The 21354-nt window shown below is 48.7% G+C and overlaps 1 protein-coding gene across 1 annotated transcript in view; it reads left to right on the top strand.

Annotated features, from left to right (window-relative positions):
* The first annotated feature begins 9941 nt into the window (after positions 1–9941).
* LOC115310656 (cyclic GMP-AMP synthase) overlaps positions 9942–21354 on the top strand; it is a 34966-nt gene continuing 23553 nt past the window's right edge. Inside the window, exon 1 of the mRNA XM_042287090.1 lies at positions 9942–10183. Within this exon, the coding sequence (XP_042143024.1) occupies positions 9984–10183 (200 nt within the window). The 5' untranslated portion in view covers positions 9942–9983. The remainder of the gene's footprint in view (positions 10184–21354) is intronic.

Here is a 21354-nt window from a genome sequence, read left to right as displayed (position 1 = left end):
GTTGTCGCGCCGTCTAACTCCCTCGAACTCCCCTCCTTTCTTAGAGTGCACCCTCTCGATCAAAGCTCAAAAACGAGCGCTCGTGCCTATGCATTTTTTAGTGCTGCATGCAGCTATAGACGCTTTTTGTATCCTGTTGTTCTCAATCACGTGGGTTCAGTATCTGGCGTGCGGGGCGAAAAAATAATAAAACACTTCAACCTACAATATATGAGGAAATATAGGTGAGGGAAAACGAGATTGTATGACAATCACGTATTTTTCGTAAGCACCTTCCGGCGGCGTGGAGAGATCAAAACGATGATTTACCGCATACCAGAAGTGACGACATTCAAGATGGCTGCGCCTTTGTGGAAAAGGTGTATACTCCGTTCGTGCATAACCTGACAGTGCTTCAAAGCTATACAGGCAGGAGACCGCAGCTTTGAGACGTTGCGCCCACACTTGAAAGGCCAGTTTCAAAAGGGAGCTTTTGTAGATGGGTTCCTTACATCCGAACCTGCTAGCGGAGGTAGATGCTTCTACTGAGCACGCGCACGGCTAGCTTTGTATCCGGTCGCCGTAAGCTAGCGGGATGGCGGGTGTGGTTGCAGCTTTCGCTGCCTTGTCAGCTTACAGGTGACCGGAGTGCACCTACACTCTTTCTCTTAAATACAATATTTTATATTCCCAAGGACTACCATAATGCAGGCATATGAGAAATAAAAAATAGTGCTGCGGAGCATTTTGGAAGACATCAAGATTGTTTATATTTTAACAAGTTTACGGGAAAAGTAACGTGAAAGTAAATGTAACGTAATGAGTAAAGTATTCCGTTACTTTTCAACGCAAGTAATTTCTAACAGTAATCCATTCCATTTGAGTAATTCGTCATTGTAATCCATTACATTTTTTTCAAGTAACGGGCACAAGTTGGCATTTCAACCACCTCCGCTGTCAAAAAGTATTGCATCGTCTGCTCCGCAACATGGCCAATATGGCGACATCGGACTAGGTCGCTTTTAGGCAATCTGTGCCCGTTACTTGAAAAAAAAAAAAAAAAGTAATGGATTACAATTACAAATTGCCGGGGCTCAAATGTAATGAATTACCGTTACAAATCACTTTGGCTGAAAATTAACGGATCACTTTACTCGTTACGGTACGAATTACTTTCACGTTATCTTTCCCATACACTTATCAAGAAAACAATATAAACTATTTTGATGTTTAAAAGAAAAAGTTCCGCAACACCACTTCTCATTTCTCATACGCCCGCATTATGTTGGTACTCGTAAAAATAAAATATTGTATTTAAGAGAAAGAAAATAGTTGCACTCCGGTCATCTGTAAGCTGCCAAGGCAGCGAAAGCTTCAATCACACCCGCCATCCCGATAGCTTACAGCGACCGGAAATATTCCCTGGAATTGTGCAGACAAAGCTAGTCGTGCACATGCTCGGTAGCAGTGTCTACCTCCGCTAAGAGATCAAGCACACAACGCCTACTCGGTCGGCGCCATCTTCTTGATCTTTGTTTTTCGCATACGTATTTGTATAGACCTTTTCCGCTTACTCTCGCCCCCGACCGCCAAGATAGGCATATCCGGTATGGGCGACGAAAAAATATTAAAACGTTTCAACCTGCAAATAGTAAAAAAATAGAGGGGAGGCAAAACGAGAACGTTTGATGGTTACACTTTTCTCGTAAATGCATTCTATTGGCATGGCGACGGAAAAACAATATTTTCGCCCATCCTGGAAGTCACGACAATTGAAGAAAAGGTATATATGCCTTGCACGTTTTTCTAGTAATTCTAATAAATGGTCATTAAAAATTTTTTTTGGGGGTAATTTTTTTTTTACGATGCTTTATATTTTGTTGAACTTGCGATATTTATGCTTCTGAATTGCCTGCTCATACCGTTCCAGTTCCTGTAGTATGTTCGAATAAAAAAAGTGACGAGTGATTAAAGTAATCCGTTACCAATATTTTGTAACGAAATTACATTACAAATTACTGCCACAAGAAAGTAACGTGGCAATTACAAATTTTTTTAAAAAAAAGTAGCAGATTCTCAAGTTCAGCATGGCGCAACCGGAAGGAACAAAACTCGGCTGCTTTTTGAACGGGACGACACCGTCGCGGGCCAGCAAAGACGCCTGGGTTATTTCGTATGAGGCGAGGAATATTCTCTACCTCATGCTGTCGAACGTGACGGCAGGAAACCTGAATATGCGACAATCGTAGGACATAGGGTGACCAGACGTCCCGTTCTGACCGGAACAGTCCCATTTCAGCAATCTAAAACAAAAAAGGGTGTATTCTTGCACCCTTTTTGTCCCATAATATACACCCCCAAACTTCAGTTCGACGTACAGCGCGCTATAGTCGGACAGAGGGCCCCAAATTTTACGAGGGGCTTGATAAGGGTGCGACATAACTTATTACATATCTAAAGTACGTATTAAAAACCACAGAAAGCAAACACTGAGGGTTTGCAACAAGGCCAAGAAAACCCCGATAATTGTTTTTTGTAGTCAGTAACACGTACATTAACTATTTTATTAAGTTGTACCATACGGCTATCGAGCCTCTTGTGAAAGTTAGTACTGTCAGACCGACTTCAGTGCGCTGTACGTCCAACTGAAGTTTTGGGGTGTATTTTATGCGACAAAGGGTGTAAGAATACACCCTTTTATTTTTTTTTAGAGTGAGGGATGCATTTCTGCCGTGCCATCATTTTGTTTTTTCCTCAATAAAGTCTCACGTGCGGTTGTCGTGGAAACGTGCGCGCGTAGTTGCGAAATGACTGCTAAGCGAACGGAAGAAATCTACAAGAATACATAATATGGAGCTTGGGGTCGCAGAGCAGAATTCGGAGTCCACGCGCTCGCGGTGTTAGGGTTTCGGTCCGCTTGATCCTCCGTCGTCGTCGTCTTCAGGGTTGCTGCACACGTTTAAAAATAAACATACAATAAAATGTTTTCTTCCGTAGATTTACGTTTGACATATTATGTTTGACATGCTTGGGTTTTGTTCAAAAATAAAGAAAAAAGGTGCTTGTGTACTCAACCAAACAAAGAACTTCGGAAAAAAAAATTGCATTTGTAGAATTAACAAGTAGTAGCTTCCCGTTCTGGAATGCCGGTTGTTGTGGGGAAAAACTCACTATCCTTTTTTTTTTTTTTTTTTCACCTCCAAACTAAACTACGCATCGACGAACGCTCAATATTAATCGAAAATCAATTATAACTTTGAATCAGATAACGGCAAGTGATCGAAACTTTGCCATCTGGCCCGAACCGCTAGCGCTAGCACGTTCGTTTTCCCCGAAGATGTAACTAAGCGCGAGAAAACACGAAAACCCTCCGACCAGTCGTGACGTCATACGCAGATCTTTCGGCCGCCAATCGCGTGACGCTCGTAGGGTGGACAGACAGTGCGTGCAATTGCAAACTTGACAGGTATATTTCCTCGCACTGACACCGGTCGTGACTCGTGACGTCTTTTTTTTTTTTTACATCTTTGAAAATAGCAAGAGTGCTCGTACATTGCTTGGATAGGCGCTGGAGATGGGCGAAGGCAGAGGTTCCGGAAACTATGTATACAACGTCACGCTTCGGGAAAAAAAAAAAAAGCTTCAACAGTATTAAAAAATGTATATATATATATATATATACTATATAAAATAAATGCAAAAAAATAGTCTCGATATTCGTGATCCTGGAGGCCAAATGAAGACTATTTAAGTGTTCTTTTTCTCAAATACACAACTGCTTTAGTTTTCCTTAAACTTTTTGCAGTAAACAACAACAACAACAACAACGCCAACACCAACACCACCACCAACAACAACAAGAAGAACAACAACAACACTAACGCTATACTTATTTCACTAGTCGGGCGAAGCGCTGTTGAAGCCAATGGCGAGCGTGTAAAACTACTTTTGTACGAAATTCGAGTGATACGCTAATCTGCGAGGGCAAGTAAGGCGACGTTGGATTGCACGAGAGAGAATCTGCAGGTACGAAGCGAGTTCCTCCTTTTGCTCCTCTCCATGCAGCTGCACGGGTCACACTCTAGCCTGTATACCTCAGTTGGCAACGCAGCGCGCAATCTATAAAATAATATTTTTTTCGCGTGTTTTTTTTTTTATTTGTCAGGCAACATCTACAGGAGAATCTCTTGGCGAGTCGCGACCGGAACCGGATGACAGACGTGAGATAGGCAATCGCTTCCCACGAATCTCGAGCTCATGGAGCCAGCAGCAGGCGACCGTTGCATGGGTCTACCGTTGCATGACAGAGGCCACGTATGGTCTCGTCAAGAGTGAAACGAAGGCGATCTCTCACGGCTCATTCGATCTACGCTCCGTGCAACCTTCGCCCTGGCTGTCTGAACTAACCCGCCTCGTTGACTGGCGGTGTCGTCTTCCAGATAGACGACACCCGACTCCACGGAGCCTGTTTGTCGGCCTTCCGTCTAGCCGAGTTGAGCGAAAACGGGATGTGCGCTAGGGTCTTTGGATTCGCCAATTCATTGCATGATACGTTAGCGACCAGACAGGTCCTGTTGCGCCGTCCGTCTTTCCTGCTCTGCATTGGTGAGGACTAGGAGGACCATCCCACTACCCGATCCCCGTTCGAGGTAAGACATTGGGCACTTTTAGCAAACCGTTTGCTAAAGATCTTAATTTCGCTTTTTATTTTACTCCATTAGGGACCTTTAACAAACCGTTACCGTGATCCGCGTCAATCACCACCGGAACGTCGCTAGCTTTGAAGCATGCGGTTGCCCGTGTGATATCGTGACCGCGGGGCGCGCGCTTAAAATCATGCTTCGAAGGCTCCGGTATGGTGCGGTACTCGCGAAACACGGTAATGCTTTGCTAAAAGTTACTAAAGTTATTAATGGCACTCAATTTTACCGTGTGACACGGGTATAATAGGTTCGGTATTCGCGGCGAAAATCACGCTAGGAGGCGCCACTGAGCAGCACGTGAACGTCACGTGATACTAGGAATGTGAGGCGTGATCGCTTGCTTTTGGACGCGGCGCGGTGGTTCTTTATTGTTCTTTCACCAGTGGCACAACTCACGCGATCGAAAGAGGTGTAAGTACGCCATCCATATCCAAGAGAAAAACAACTGGGGAAGTAGAAATTGTAGTAAAACAAGGCAAAAAGGTGTGGGCGAGCGCGGTGGCCTGTTCGAACGCACTTATCAGGTGCTTTCACGACGAATCGTGTATTTTGTAGTATGTTTTGATTTTCTTGCAAGTGTCTGTTTCGTCCTCCGTACGAATTCCACTGGCGGGACTCGGCGCCAACGATCATCCGATAATCTGCCTCTCTTTTTACCCCGCACGTCGATTCCTTTTTCCGTGTCGTCCGTGTCACCTGTCGCGTTGCAAAGTTGAAAGAACGAACAGTCCTCTATGTTGTCCGAAACGAAAGGACGTTCCTGTGTCTGCTCAACAAATCAAGTCCCAAGGATTCCATATTCGACCGAGTCTTGCCTTTCGACTCTTGGAACCGAGAAACCTCGATGAGAGGACACACTGGCGCCATCAATTGGGCAGTAGTGTAAACTTTGTGGTCCCGGGTAGTTTCTATTTCTCTCGCGCATTATCCTTTCTTTCGAAGAACTTTTGTCAGCGGTATAGAAGGGCTTCGCGGAGTTTCCCATTACGCTAAGCCCTCCGCAACGAAGTTGCTACTGCGCCTGCGCGCCGATAGTCTTGACTGTAGAGTTTCGGGTATCGTAGGGTCGCGGAGGGTGTTGCGGGATGGCGAAAACGATCTACGAGAACTCCCTAATGTAATCATCCACGTTCCGCAACCGCTAGCCTTGTACCTGCTCCACGAGTGATAACTTTAGTGCACTACTACGCTTCTCACGCGCTCAAAGTCTTTCTGGAAATTACTGATTTAGTGGTTTTCGATGACGCTCAGCAAGTTTCTAATTGAAACCATACGTCTATCTTTTATTAATAAATAAAAAAAAATGTAATTAACAAGTTTAATTAATTAGCCGACTGATCGTTACGATTATCCCCCTATACTATGTCTCCCTGGCCCTATAAATCACTTGCAAAAACCGCATAAGTGTAACTTTCATGGCTTTTTTTGAAAGAAATCTTTTAAGCTATATATATATATATATATATATATATATATATATGAGCCGATTTGGAATTGGTCCAAAGCTTTTGGTCACGTGCTGACAGCAACGTACGCGTCACTATAGATGCCACGCCCTAACGCCTCTTCCGGTGTGCAACTATCTCTGCCCTTAGCGCGCTTTTTCCGAGTTAATTTCGGTTTCCCTCTTCCGTGATTGCCAAAATTCGCTACAAAATAACTGAAAGTTATATTATTAATCTTTTGAATATCTCAACTGATTTGGCCTCTGTAACCAACGGGTTGCAAATCTTTAATTGAAACATGGTGGCTAAAACAAAATGCGAAAAGTTAATTCGTGTTTTCTTGGGAATTAGGAACCTTATGAACACTTCACTCGCATGTACTTACACCTGCCGAGCTGGACAACGTATCCTGAAGGAATAATGTATTTATTTCAAGTTTACTTATTTTTAAAAATACCGTCATATTCTGTTTCCCATGTTATAACTACCTCATTCTCTGTGTATACCTGCTGAAGAAACCTAACCAGATTTGCATCTAAGTTTTACTCCTTCAGCTGACCCTAGAGGTTTTCCTGGCTCACAATCTCGTTCGCTCCCTTGATGTCCAAATAAGCTAACCATAAAAAAAAAATTTGTTCTTCATTGCTATTTCTATACATTGTGTGGTGACGAATAAGTTATCTTCTAGTCTTCTTTCTCTCCGGAATCCGTTTCGTAGCTCACTCAGTTATTTGCATAGCTTCTGCCCATTCCTGCATTCTCCGCTTTAGCTTTACTATCTGCATAGCTAATCTGTGTAGAACTGAAGTTACCGTTATCTGGCGATATGACTTAATGTTGTCTTTGTTTCCTCTGCCTTTATATATTAGTCTCACCTTAGTTTCTAATCATTAGGTACCTCTCCTCGCATAATTATTTGATTAGTCACAAACCGTAACTTCAATTTGCTTGTTTTTCCCAGTGTCTTAATGAGTTATATGGGTACGGTCTATCGTCTGGACCTGTCGCTGTACCCGCTGGAACCTTACTTTCTGCCTTATCCCACTCTCTTGTGGTCGTCTCCATTTTTACATAATTCTGCTCCTCCTCTACACCGGTGCTATCGGTGCTGCCCACTGTCCCCCTCTGCTCAAGCTGGGAGAAAGCCTCTTCGATTGTCCGCCTAATATATTCCGGTGCCTCCTCCCCCACTACTCTTCTTTCCTCCTGTGTGGTCAATACGTGTAAGAAATAGGGATGCCGCGAACTTTTTTCGAATCGAAGTTTCGATGATCGAATCAAGTGGTTCGACAGGTTCGAAAGATTGCGAATTGTCGAACTTTTCATATCGAGAAATTCGACAGAAGTCGAATTTCTCGATATGAAATTTTCGTGATGCACAGCCGGCGAGCAACCCTTGAAATTTTCGTGATGAGCAGCCGGCGAGCATTAAACTAAGAAGTTTAACGCCTTTCGAAGCTTCGACCTTATTACGCTGCAAAATTCGATGCTTGTCGAACTTTCGAACTTGATAAACCAAAAAATGCGATGATTTTCGAACTTTCGAACTTCTTACACTAAAAAGTTCGAAGCTTTTCGAACTTCCTATGCTAAGAAATTCGATAATTTTCGAACTTTCGACCTTATTAATATGAAGAAATCGAAAATTGTCGAACTCTCGATTCCTGAAAAGTCAAAAGTTAGCCGAACTTCGAACTTTTAGGGTAAAAGTTCGAAGCTCGTCGAACTTCGAAAGGCCGGCGGGCGGTTTTATTTGGATTCAAGCCGTGAGGTATACATTTGTAATTTTTTTTTTCTGCAATTTTACATGGGGTGACGCATTCCTTGCGAAAGACAATGCCGTTAATTTCAATCATCTGGCATGCTTGGTTTTAGAAAAATAGATTCCCGAAGGAGCGAGGAACGACGACGGGTTTTTGACAATTGTCATTTGTGCCATATTTGAAGCGCGCTATAGCCGAAGATATTTATGGTAGAGATGTTTAACTTTTTAAGAATGATCTCTGTATAACCTAGGTAAGTGTAGTCTTAAGATATGATTATTGTTGTTCAAGACGAGTTTCGAAGAAATATCCAAACATGTACCTACGGGCAATTATGCCCTAAACTTGGTAATTTTTTTCGCCTGCATTGTTAGAGGTATCGCATTTAAATTAACACCAGAGACAGTATATATCATTACCATCTGCAGAATACAAAATAATGCTTTTATTGTTTTTCTCACGTTGAGGAATAAATTAACTCATGGGGGAAGATTTCTAAAATTGTTCAAGTTCAGCACGTCATAAAAAAAAGTTTTTTTTTCTCATTTTACGTTTTTGGGACGTGTTTTTTTTTTGGCCTCTACACATTTTGGTAGGAGAAACTTGTTTCATAGTTTTGGGCCTCTCAATATGCAAGAAGGCAACATTTCCGGCGGATTCTTGATAGTTTTTTTTTCTCTCCAACTTTTTATTTTTTAAATTTATTGTCATGTTTATTTATTGATTATTTTTTACCAATGGCACAGTTATTTAGGTCGAAAAGACATAGCTTTGAACTTTCGAGCCACCGAGCATGTGACGAGTAGTGCCTCCTGACAACGAGTTTCTAAAGGCCTGTTCACACATGCAGCGGAGCGCTACAAGCATAGCGCTGACCTCGTGCTAAGCACGTGCCGACGGGAGCGTTCACCAGCTTTGTATCGCACCGTCCAAACTGTTGCTCAAGGCATACGATAAATACCTGACGGGACGTGAGCAGCGTTACATCAGCGCTTCGCTGCATGTGAGAACCGGCCTTAACAATGACCATCTACGCGATCTTTTTTGCAGTGAAGAGCGACAGTAGCTATACATATGCATAAATAATTTCAGACTAAAATAAGCTCGACCATGCCCTCTTTCCCCGTATTGTTTTCTTTAACAGTCCGAAATATCTGGGAAGGGGGAAGGGGAGAGACTGGAGCTCCCCCCGCCCCCCCCCCCCGCCCCCCCCCCCCCGCCCCCCCCCGCCCCCCCCCCCCCACACACATTTTTCCTCTTCCGACGCAACTGGTATGGTAGAACGCTCCTCGACCTCAAGTTGCGTCAGCTTCTTCGCTTTTTGCTCGGTGTTTCTTCCACCCCAGAAAATAAACCTCCAAAGCAATTACAAAAAAAAAAAAAAAAAAAAAAAAAGGATGTCAAGGTGCAGGCGGGCTGGTGTATGTTGGTCATGATGCAAAATTCCGAGACTGGGAATGAAATTCGCAAGAAATAGTGTAAGAAGAAAGAAAAAAAGGGGACATGACAACGTCTCAAACTCAGCTGAGTTGAGTTTGAGAGGTTGTCCTGAGCTGAGTTTTCTGTTGAGCTGAGTTTGAGACGTTGTCCTGTCCCCTTTTTTTCTTTCTTCTTACACTATTTCTTGCGAATTTCATTCCCGACATCTATACGATTTGCATATGATTGCAATGAAGACACGTACACGACTTCGTTGTTTAATTGTCCTTATTTTCGATTGAGCCCAAGTCTCTTTATCAGCATCGCGGAAGCGAAAAAAAAAAAAAAGAAAAGAAGGCTGTATCGGCGATTTCTGCCCTCAGCTTCGTCACGGCGCACTCTTAGCTGAGATAAGTCGGTGACCGTAGATGATAACAAGGGAACAGGACTTCACCATCTAATAATGCCAAGGAAGGCTGCCTCACGCGGGTTGCCCCCTCTATATATTTATACTTGCCTCGACCAATCGGAAAGAAGGAGCGCCGTTTAAACGGGAGTTCTCTGTAAAAAAAAAAAAAAAAAGAAAAAAAATGGGGTGCGCGTTGAAAGTATCATTATGACTTTATGCAGTGGTTCAAACGGAACAACCATCCAAGTCCATGGGATAGTCAGCAATGGCTTCATTTTTATACTTCGACGAAGCCGAGAGAAAGCTCAACGCCAAGCTCTTGACTGAGCTCGACAAGGTCCACAAGTCGATCACGCTGGACGACGACGACACCGCTTCCAATGTTGCCATTCTGGAGACCTTGCTGGATGATATCACCAAGCAGATGGCTTGGATCGATCCGCTCTTCAGAGAGGTTTTTAACAGGTGGGAATATTTCGTTTTAATGCTTTAGCATTAGAACGCTCGTTTTGACGAAAACCCGGCGGTGTCTTGCGCCGAAAAGGGATTGAGAAGGAGGGGGAGAGGGTGGCGCGTGCACGCTCCCATTGGTTCGACGCGCTGACGTCAGCACGCGTCGACCCTTCCTCCTCTCTCCGGCGCTAACAAACTGACAGACGCCGCCGGGTTTTCGTCAAAACGAGCCACTTTGTTTTTGGCAAAGTCACGCGCACAGCGGGCGCGGAGCCATAGGGGTTGAGCCGCCGTGCAACACCTCCTAGATAGCAAGGCCGTAGTGCACAATGAGATGGCGTAATCAGCCAAGGCCAACGCTGGACACAAATTGGAAACGAGTGCTGCGTCAGCGCTCAGCTTTGAGTCAAGTTTGAGCCGAACGTTGACACAATCGTCGTATCCAATCTGGGCCTTCTCTGATGACGCCATCTCATTCAGGAAAGATGAAGTGCTCGAAATGAATGGACGCGTTAACATAATTCACTGTACACCCCGGTTCCGACCTCTGAAATCATCACACGTCCACACAGCAGTCAGAAATCGTCTCCGACATCGCGAGAAAAAAACCCCCCAAAACCCGGAGTTCCGAAACCTAGTTTTCAGATGACAAACGTTCGAAGAGGCGTCCCTCCGGGCGTGCTACGCTAGGCCTGGTTGCCACTTAACCAGGCTTAGCGCGACCGCCGCTGCGGTGGCAGCTGCCGCCCGCACCTACCTCGTCTCCCACTCAAATGGCTACGTCCCGGCAAGCCGGGGATACCTTGTGGGGATTCCTCTGGTCTCCCTTCCCCGATGGCTGCGATAACGGCCGCGGGTCGGAACGCTCGGCCTTCTTCGCCGTGAGCTCCGACCTGTTCGTGAGGCGGAGGGCCGCCTGGCTTGGGGGGCCCTCCTCTCACTCTCTCCCGGGGGCACCTCTTCCGTCTCCCCGCTCGGATGCGAATCACTGCCGACAGGCGAGGAGGTTTCGCCTCTTGTTTTCCCGCTTTCGGGAAAGGGGACTCGTCCGGGTGACCGCGAAAGAGATAGGACGTGCGTCGGCGACTTCTCCGATGCTTCCCCGGTCTCGGCCCTCCGGAACCCCGCGTCTGGCCAGGTAAGGACCTTTTCTTACCTTGCCGGCGCGGGGGGCATTTTGGATGGGGACATTGTAGTTCGTTTAAAAGAGTATGTTAATAAATGCTCTTGGACTCTGTCCTTACTCTGGTACGTGTGTCTTCTCTTCCGCTATATTCGAGAGAGTGAGACAAGGTAGACGATCATTGGCACCGACGGAGGTAATTAATCGAACCGACCCGCGGTAATGTAGCCCTAAACGTTCGTCTACATTGCCGCGGAGATGTGGGGACCGCGGGCTACTAGGTTTGACGTCTCCTTTGAGATATCGCCGCTGTTGAGACAATCCTTTGGTTACTCTATCGGTACCTGTGTTAGTTGGTAGCTAGCAAAAATCCCACATAAAATGGCGCCCAACGTGGGGCCACGACTTCCTTTATCGTGGTCGTGGCTCCTGGCCTCCGTCCCCTTGTCCGGCCTTTGCCAGCAATTCCTTGCCTTTGATCGCCCCGTACCATGAGCGTCCTGATCTCGCCACTTATGGTTGAGCGATTAATGCCGAGTCGGCAACCCGCAGTGCCGCTCCTTTGAGCGAGCGCAGTGTGATTCGTACGCGCGTTCCTGTTTTGAATTAGCGTGCGTCAAGCAACATTCGTTGTTGCGGGAGACCCTTTGTTCTCCATGCTTGAGGCGAATCCTTCACCTGTGTGTATTTGGGTTCCTTGCGCGCCACCAACAACTTGTCCTCAAAGGAAAATGTATATAGAAGTTTCGATGATGTTTTTGAGAACAGGGTAGACTTTTGTGTCCGGCAGGGAGCGCGGCTTTGCAGAAAAGAGTAACGAAGGATCAGCAGTGCAATCTGGGAATGTAAATATTCGCGTTTTCTTTGACTCGGAGTAGTCGCGGACACTCATTTAGAGTCGGACGGTACGCCTGCCAATAACGTCGATAAGTAGCTGGTACTGCTACTGACGGGCTCCGGGAGCCGGGCCGCGTAACCGTCGGCGTCGAGAAGCAGTTTGCATACTGTTGACGCGCGCGCTGGATTCACTGCTGGTATTGCAGTGGGCGCGGAGGGTTTTCTTCGGGAAAGATTCGTTTCTGCTTGATGCCAACGTACTCCTGCAGCCTGTTGTTGTTTTCCAAGAACGACACTAGTTTTGCGTTCATGGTGGTGGCGCTACGCGGTCTGAGGCGCACTGTAACAGTATCTGGGTGGACGAGTGACTCTAAGACTTTCGGAGGTTATGTTGCTCTGAACCCCGGGCGCCATGTAGTCAGAGCGTCCTTTGGCGATATCTGTCAGACTCGCGTGATCCAGGTGGAAGAGCGACTCTAAGACTCTTAGGAGTTACGGTGCTCTGAAACCTGGTCTTGCCTCAAAAGAAGGGTCCACACCGTTGTGAGCCCTTGATCAAGCCGTATCGAGTGCAAGACATGTTTTTCTAGCCTCGGTAAGCTAGCTAGCTCAAAAATTTGGCAAAGCTGGCAGGTTTGAGCGTGTGAGCTGCGGCCCCTTTTGTCTTCCTCCGTGGGGAGCAAGATGGCGGCTATTTTGCGCGGGAACTTGCATCTTCCCCGCTCGCAGACGCGCATGCATGGCGGTTTCTTTCTATCCGCCCCTTCGAAGTCCCCGTATCCCTTTACCTCGACTTCAGAAGACGGGCCAGCTGCAGACTGTTATCTGTTTTTGGCCACTTATAGTCAACGGACTCTTCCGGTAACTATAAAACCGGGTATTGTAGGCAGCCTCTGTGTTAGCTGCCTGCGCAAAGGATTGAGAACTCGGTTTTTTTTTCCTAGAAGCTCTCTCCCCGGTGCCCACATGAAGCGAACTCATTTAGTTTGCTTGGTATCTGGACGCGTTTCGAACAGAGGGGCCCCTTTTTATGGCTTCTTCCGGTGTCGAAGCGTGTTTCTTGCATATGTCCTCTGACCGCTCGTCGGGTCCGTTTCCCAACTGAGCGCCTTCCTGTCACCGTTGACAAACTGGCCACCTTTTTTGTGGTTTTTGTTTGTCGTTTGCCCCTGCCCGTTTCTGCCGCCTTTGCGGCCCGAGGCAGGCGAGCGTCGGTTGCGCGCGCCCCCTCGTTTGGACGTTGCGGCGCCCTTTCTTCCCTTTCGGGAGGTCTACGGCCGGCTCTGGGCGTGTTGGCTGCTGGCGCATTTCGACTTCGCAGGTCTGCTTTGAGGTCGTCCACCCCCCTTCACCAGCCCACTGCGGCCGAGATGGCGCCGAACCCCCCGGGCGGCGTGTCTGGGACTTCCCCAGCTGGTCTCCGCTGGTGGGCGGCGGTCGTTGGTCTTTTTTGGTGCTGCCGCCTTCACGACCGCCTGGCTGCCCCCCACTGCAGGCCAGCTCGTACCACGACACCTGGGTCCAGCGGCGTCAGCGCGGTGCCTGTGATGCTCTGCCGTGCTGTGGCGGCGACTGTCAAGTGCTTGGAACTGGAACTTTCCTTTTTTCGGCCTGGTGCCTGAGCTGTTGACGACGGACACTGTGAAGACGCGCGGGGGGTGTCGCGTGTATTTGTTGGGGATGCTGAGAGATATATTATTTTATGAGAGCAGGTGGGCCTCCTTTATTCTTTATTGAGACCCACCTACCGTTTTAAGGAGGGGGGGATGTGGGGATTCCTCTGGTCTCCCTTCCCCGATGGCTGCGATAACGGCCGCGGGTCGGAACGCTCGGCCTTCTTCGCCGTGAGCTCCGACCTGTTCGTGAGGCGGAGGGCCGCCTGGCTTGGGGGGCCCTCCTCTCACTCTCTCCCGGGGGCACCTCTTCCGTCTCCCCGCTCGGATGCGAATCACTGCCGACAGGCGAGGAGGTTTCGCCTCTTGTTTTCCCGCTTTCGGGAAAGGGGACTCGTCCGGGTGACCGCGAAAGAGATAGGACGTGCGTCGGCGACTTCTCCGATGCTTCCCCGGTCTCGGCCCTCCGGAACCCCCGCGTCTGGCCAGGTAAGGACCTTTTCTTACCTTGCCGGCGCGGGGGGCATTTTGGATGGGGACATTGTAGTTCGTTTAAAAGAGTATGTTAATAAATGCTCTTGGACTCTGTCCTTACTCTGGTACGTGTGTCTTCTCTTCCGCTATATTCGAGAGAGTGAGACAAGGTAGACGATCATTGGCACCGACGGAGGTAATTAATCGAACCGACCCGCGGTAATGTAGCCCTAAACGTTCGTCTACATTGCCGCGGAGATGTGGGGACCGCGGGCTACTAGGTTTGACGTCTCCTTTGAGATATCGCCGCTGTTGAGACAATCCTTTGGTTACTCTATCGGTACCTGTGTTAGTTGGTAGCTAGCAAAAATCCCACAACCTCCGGTGATCAACGCGACTGAAAGTACGCATCACCGGCGCCCCGACAAGACTATCCGACGACGGTCGTAATGAAACTCACTGACAACACCAACCGCACCACCTTTGAATTCGCCTACCTGAGATGCTATAGGTCTTACAAAGCAAGAACTTTCCGAAACATACATCAAGATGAGAACGCCGCAGAACCTACTAATAGCAGTCGACACCATACCAAGCATCGACAACTCAAAAACTCCTCGCACTCAAGCAAATCATCATGTACGGGAAGACGCACGATACAAGCTCCTACGTGGCCAATGATCCGTCCAATGCCAGGGGTGTGATCCACGGGGTGCCACTGAACTTCACAGACGACCTCATTCGAGCCGAACTACGTATTCAAGGGCGAAAACTGATTAGCTTCCGGCGCCTAGGACAATCGAAGACCTTGCTATTCATCATGGAGGGCCCCCCACACTACCAAAGTACGCCGTCCTGTGCTCCGGCATCCTCCGTCTCTATCCAGCACGCCCGCAAAGCCAACAGTGCCTCCATTGCCTGAACCTACAACATCGCGCGGACGTGGGCCTGAACCGCAACGAGTATGTACGTTGCTCTAGATGCGGCAAACGATTTCCCCCAAATCAAAATCCTGCGGAAACCCAACAGGATTGTCAGCTCAAATGCCAAAACTGTCACAGGGAACACCCAGCCACAGACCCCTTCTGCCCTGCCCGAGAAGCAGCCAATCAAGTCATTCGGGAGAAGACACAAACTCTCCATCGTAAAGCTCGTGTCCGGCAACCACCCCCGCCACTGGTCTGGGACATCAACGTGTGGCCCGCACTTCCTACGGCAAATCGCTTCGCCCACCTTTACACGTCCTCTAGCCGCAGCCGCAGCCACAGCCGCAGCCACAGTCGCAAAAAGACCGCTGCAACCCGTCGCGCCCGCAGCCAACTACGCAAGGGCAGCTTACGAGGGCTGCCACCGCCAGAGGACGGCCACCGCCAGAGTCACCTCAAGCCGCCAAACGAGAACTTGACAACGCGAAGAGACGCGGTACCGCCACCATGGACGTTCGCACCGCAACCACCACATAAAAAACAGGCGGTCCCCAAGCCGGCCCCCCCCCCCCCCCCCCCCCCCCCCCCCCCCCCGGCCCAGGCGAGCGGACCAGTTCCCACACCTCCAACTCCCATCGCCAAAAACCCCACTCTTCAATTCCACCATCATAGTGACCCCGCCCCACCCTCACTCCTACCCATCTCTTGCCATGAAATACAACAAATGATAACATAAATAATCAATATAATCTTCCCTAACCTCCTGCAACAACTTATCGCACCTATATTACAAGGGAGCATAGCTCCTATAGTAATGTAGCTCCAAAAAATCACCACCCGCTTTTCCGCAATCGAATAAGAACGTTACCCGCATAAACGGTCTTCCATTACCACACCTGAAGCGGTGCAAGCTAAATAGCACACAATAAACAATACAGAGAGCGACATCAAGCCCCTCCTGCCTCTTAATTTGGCAGTGGAACTGTTGAGGCCTTTGCGAGAAGTTCAGCCACCTGCTCCAACACATGGCCCTTACCCGCAAGCACCCAGACATCCCTGTGCTGCAAGGTACTAACGGTGCCTGCCCACTGTTGGGCTACGACATGTAGACGCAGCCGAGCATACAACAACGTCGTAAGGGCACGCAAGAGGCCATCACTCCCACCATGACGGTTACCTACATCAAGAAAGACCTCACCACTATGCAAGCAGACACAGCGCACATCAATTCTCATTTTAGAGAGCATGTAGTCACCTGTACGCTCGTCGGCAGCCACAGGCTACACGTCATCAACAGCTACTGGATGCCCAAGCAACTCAACTCGGCCTTCCCCAAAATCGACACTTTCATAGGAAGCAAGCGGCAACAGGAAACGACACTTCACACGCCTCATAGGGTTATAATAGAACAAGTTGCAAACTGCATATAATCGCTGGCCTCGACCACTTCACTCTCCTTAAAGGCCCATACGCACATTCGCGTTTGAGGGCGGTGCGCTCCGTAGCGGCAAGCGGACGCGTTGCGTTGCGAAGAGCGCTTGCGCCAAACTTGTACGCACAGTTGTGCTCCGTAGCGGCAAGCGGCTCACCAATAGTAAGAGAAATCCACGGCAACATGGCGGCGCACAGCGACAGCGTCCAAGTGTTCGATTTTGGGACAATCTCGCCGGCTTCCCCGACGTTTTGTCAAGCTTGAACCATCGCAGCCTTGGAAAATACAGTCCCCCACCGCTCCCCAAAACGAAAAAGCAAGCACTGCGACCGGCGAACCGGATACATCTCGCCGAGTCGGCCGGGTGGGGCGAGCGAACACGTCACCCCCTCTCCTCTTTCGGCCTCTGATTGGTCGAACGCACCCGAACGCACCGCAACGCTTCGGAAAGTTGAACAAGTCTCTACTCGCTTGCGTCGCGCTACCGAGCGTTGCGGGGAGGCGCGCGTCGCTCCGCAAGCGGCCGCGTCTGGCCGCAAGGACTCCGCAACGCACTCAAACGCGTTCAAACGCGAATGTGCGTATGGGCCTTAACGACATTACACACACCACTAGGCAAGGCACAGCTAAAGAACCAGACACGTCCCCAGATCTCGAGTGGATCCTTGGCCCCCTCCTGGCGACATGGGAAACTACCGCCGACACCGTTGGGAGCGACCACCGCGTCCTCGAAATTTGCCTAACTATCGGCAAGCATCCTCGGCTTCCGATAGGAAGCCGTAACACTATACGTATCACAAACTGGTATCAAGCCCGGATAGAGCTCGAGGACACGGAAACGAGCCCCCTTCGCGCCGATGAGTGGAGTTCCCATATTGTAAATACGGTTAATAAACATACCAGGTACATCACTCACACCGATGACCACCCACAAGTGGATCAGCACCTTTTCACACTCTGGACCAAACGACGCAGCCTGATTAAACGATGGCGCCGGAATGAACAAAACCGCAACCTAGAGACTCGCATCTGCGAGCTGACACAGGAAAGTCAGGAATACGCTGAGAAGCTGGACAGAGAAAGGTGGCTTTAAATCTGTGACAATCTCAATGAACTGCTTTACAGGGCCCGCGTCTGGCAACTGTTCCGGCACTCTTCTGACAAAACAAAGCCCGTCACACGATTCAGAAGCTGCAACTCACCCGGGGCGTCTCCCCTGACGACTTGATCGAAAAGATCCGAAACATATTTTACTCCCCAACCCTCAACTTTTGACGTCAATCGACTATCTAGATACACAACCCCCAGATGAAGACACCAGCATCAATTCGAATTTCACACATGCAGAACTCTCCAAGGCCCTTATGCACCTTAATGGGAACACAGCACCGGGACTGGACAAAATAACATATGGCATGCTCCGCAACCTACCCAGCAACCAGCAAGACGAATTACTCGACCGCATTAATCAGGTATGAACCACAGGAGAACTCCAACCGGCATGGAAAGAAGCTCATGTGGTCCTCCATCCCATACCTAGCAAATTTCCGAGTATACGCCTGCCAACCTCCGGCCTATTTCCATGACATCGTGCGTGGGAAAATAAATGGAAATGTTGGTCCTTACACGCTTAGAATGGCACCTGAAGAACGCTCAATAGCTCGCCATAACACTCGTCGGCTCCCGCAAGCATGTCAGCACACAGGACGTCGCAAAACGTATCCGGGAAAGGACTACGATGTCCCCAGCACTGCACAACTCCGAACAATAGCAGGAGTAAATATCAAGAAAGCCTTCGGCAATGTCACTCACGAGGCAATCCTCAGCCACCTCCGAGAGATACAACCAGGCTTTAGCTATTCCTCTACATCCAAAGCTTCCCTCACAAAGAACAATCCGCTTCATTGATCTTGACTGCACACCTTGCAAGCCTCATCCCCTCACGTGAGTTACGCCGCAAGTCTCAATCCTTTCTTTCGCCCTGTTCAACTTGGTTATGAGGAATCTCCCTTTCAGGCTATCGCAAGGCCAGCACCTCAAGGGCCGTTCACACTCTTGCGTCCGACTTCGACCGAGAGAGACCAGACCGGTTTTAAGCATTTTGCGACTTCTTAAGACTGGATGCGATGCAGCGGAGCTAGCTGGTCCTAAAAAGTCGCAAGAGGCTTAAAAACCGGTCTGGTCTCTCTCGGTCTAACTCGGTCGCAACAGCGTGAACGGGCCTTAAGTCATGCAATTTACGCGGACTACAACACGCTTTGGAGCACAATAGGCAAGCCCGGCACGCAAGAAGGGATCATCCAGAGGGGGCTGAACATTATGCATGAACACGCGCAGTCCATCGCCCTCTAGTGTGCCCAGAGAAATCGGAGTTCACGGTCGTCCTCACCCACAACCACAAGAAGGCTGACAAATACAGGTCTTATAACACTCCACGTAAACGGGGAATCCATCCCCCGCAAGTCCCACATTCGCATACTCGGATTCATCTGGCAGCGAAACGGCCGCAGTACGAAGTGGACTACCAACATAGTGAAACGAATTCATCAAATTCACCACATGCTTACTTGAGTCCCTCGCCACAAACACGGCCTCAAAGAACATGTGCTGCGGAAATTCGCCGAAGCCAGCGTACACACCCGCATCATGTGCGCATACCTATACCTACACCTCACCAAAACGCAAATCGAGGTAATAGAAACGGCGCTACGCAAATGTCTCCGAACCAAACTGGTGGTCCCCAACTACGCACCCTACTTTTCGCTCGCAGACGTCACTCTCCACAGTATGCAGGAATAAAAGCGACAGCCCACCACGAGGTCCAGCATCATCGCCTCACCACTTCACAACAATGCAAGGCAATCCTGGTAAACCTCGGCTATCCCACAAAACACCTCCCCCTCCCCTAAAGTCCTCCTCCCTGGGACAGTATGCCCCGTCTTACCGTACAACCCATCCCCAGGAATATGGAGGTCACAGTACACCGACACCAGGCACACGGACGAGATCACAACGACTGCCACGGTCGGATCAAAAGATCATGTCGTAAAACATCACAGAAACGTTCCCACTCCCACCGCTGCGGAGGCGCAAGCAATAACGGAAACCATTCTCTTGCATCAGCACACCCTACACACGATCACGGTACGTATAGACAGCCAGAACACGCTACGTACCTTCGCCAGCAACAACATACCCCACCACCTCCGGGGCCTCCTCAGTACACACATGCACCAACACTCTCAACTCCGCGTCGTCCTGGATTTGATCCCGGGTCATCAGTGTATAGAAAGCAATTAACGAGCGCATGCCCTCGTTCGTGATGCAGAGCCGGCGAGCAACCCTTCAATCTGGCCCGAAATCTATGACCACAAAGAGGAGCGCGCCAACCACCGAAAGAAGCGAGGAGCAAGGCTCCGGGCCAGCCGCACGGACAGCTGTCAGCCTCCCTCACCATCCTACACTCTCTCACGGCGCTACGCCACTTGCATTCGACAAGCTCAAACGCACTCATTATTGTGTGACATGTTCCACCACTACATTCGCAAACGTCCAGGACATTCACACTATCAAGTGTGTGGAGCTTACCCAGACAACGAACATACGCATTGGACGTCCCCAGAGCTACCCAATCCCCGCGCCTCCCTCCCCCTTTTTTATTCCTCCCCATCCTCCTCCCTTCCCATATCCCCCCTTACCTGGCGGAGTTGGACCGCCCTACCTAAGGAACTCCCAGCCACATTGTGGCCACCCCTCGCCACCCATATCTCCACGGTATCCTGGAATCTGAGCAGATAGAATCGTTATAGACACCAAGCCAGGAGCTCGAAGCCACGAGCTCCCCCGAAGACGCCACGACATAAACAGACGCACGACCCGGACCTGAGTTCTATGAATAATGTAGTTCTCTCTCTCTCTTTCTCTCTCTTTCAGCACTACGGATTTTTTTTTAAAATTTCATTTTCATTTTATTACCTTAAGGGCCTCTATGTGAGGCATTACATAAGGGGGGAACATCAAATTCACAAAAATTCACAAAAATTGGGGAAAACATTACTATCGAAATGTGACATTATGCTGCTAAGGACGATGTGCTCTAAAATTTTGCATGACACACTGGTCAGTGAGATGGGCCTGTAATTTTTTAGCTCATTCGGCTTACCTGGTTTGAAGATGGGTACTATGTTAGCATTTAGCCAATCAGACGGCAATTGGGAGAAAGCTAGGAATTGCTCGAAAATAAGGAGCAGAAATTTGGCGGAAGTATATTTCGTTATTTTTAAGAGTCTGGAGTTAATTCCGTCACAGCCAGGTGAAGAGTTCACAGGGAGTCGATCAATAACATTCGAAATTGCGTCTATGCAGAGGTAAATATCCTGCATGACCGTTGGGCTTTCGAAGCTAGATAGGCAAGGTTGTGGAAAAGTTTCGCGTGTAAATATCTCACCAAAATACGCGTTAAAATTGAAAGCAATTACCGCGGATGATAATGGGCTATCATGTGGATTTACGGTCGACAAGTGTGGCGCCCCTGGGTGTAGGATTAATTATAGACCAAAACTTTTTGGCATTTTCAGTTAGTACCTTTTTTTAGGTCAACATTAGAAAACTTATGTTTCGCTGACTGGGTTACGCGCTTGCACTCTTTGGAAAACGCGTGAAAATGAAGCCATATTTCATCAGTGTTTAACTTTACAGCCTTGCGGTATAAACGTTTTTTCTATTTAAAATGCGCTTTATTTTCACTGAGAACTAGGGGGGAGATGAGTCTGAGGTAA

This window comes from Ixodes scapularis, unplaced genomic scaffold (assembly GCF_016920785.2).
Source record: "Ixodes scapularis isolate PalLabHiFi unplaced genomic scaffold, ASM1692078v2 PGA_scaffold8__174_contigs__length_109621045, whole genome shotgun sequence".
Lineage (NCBI taxonomy): Eukaryota > Metazoa > Arthropoda > Arachnida > Ixodida > Ixodidae > Ixodes > Ixodes scapularis.
This window is presented reverse-complemented; position numbering and strand designations above follow the sequence as displayed.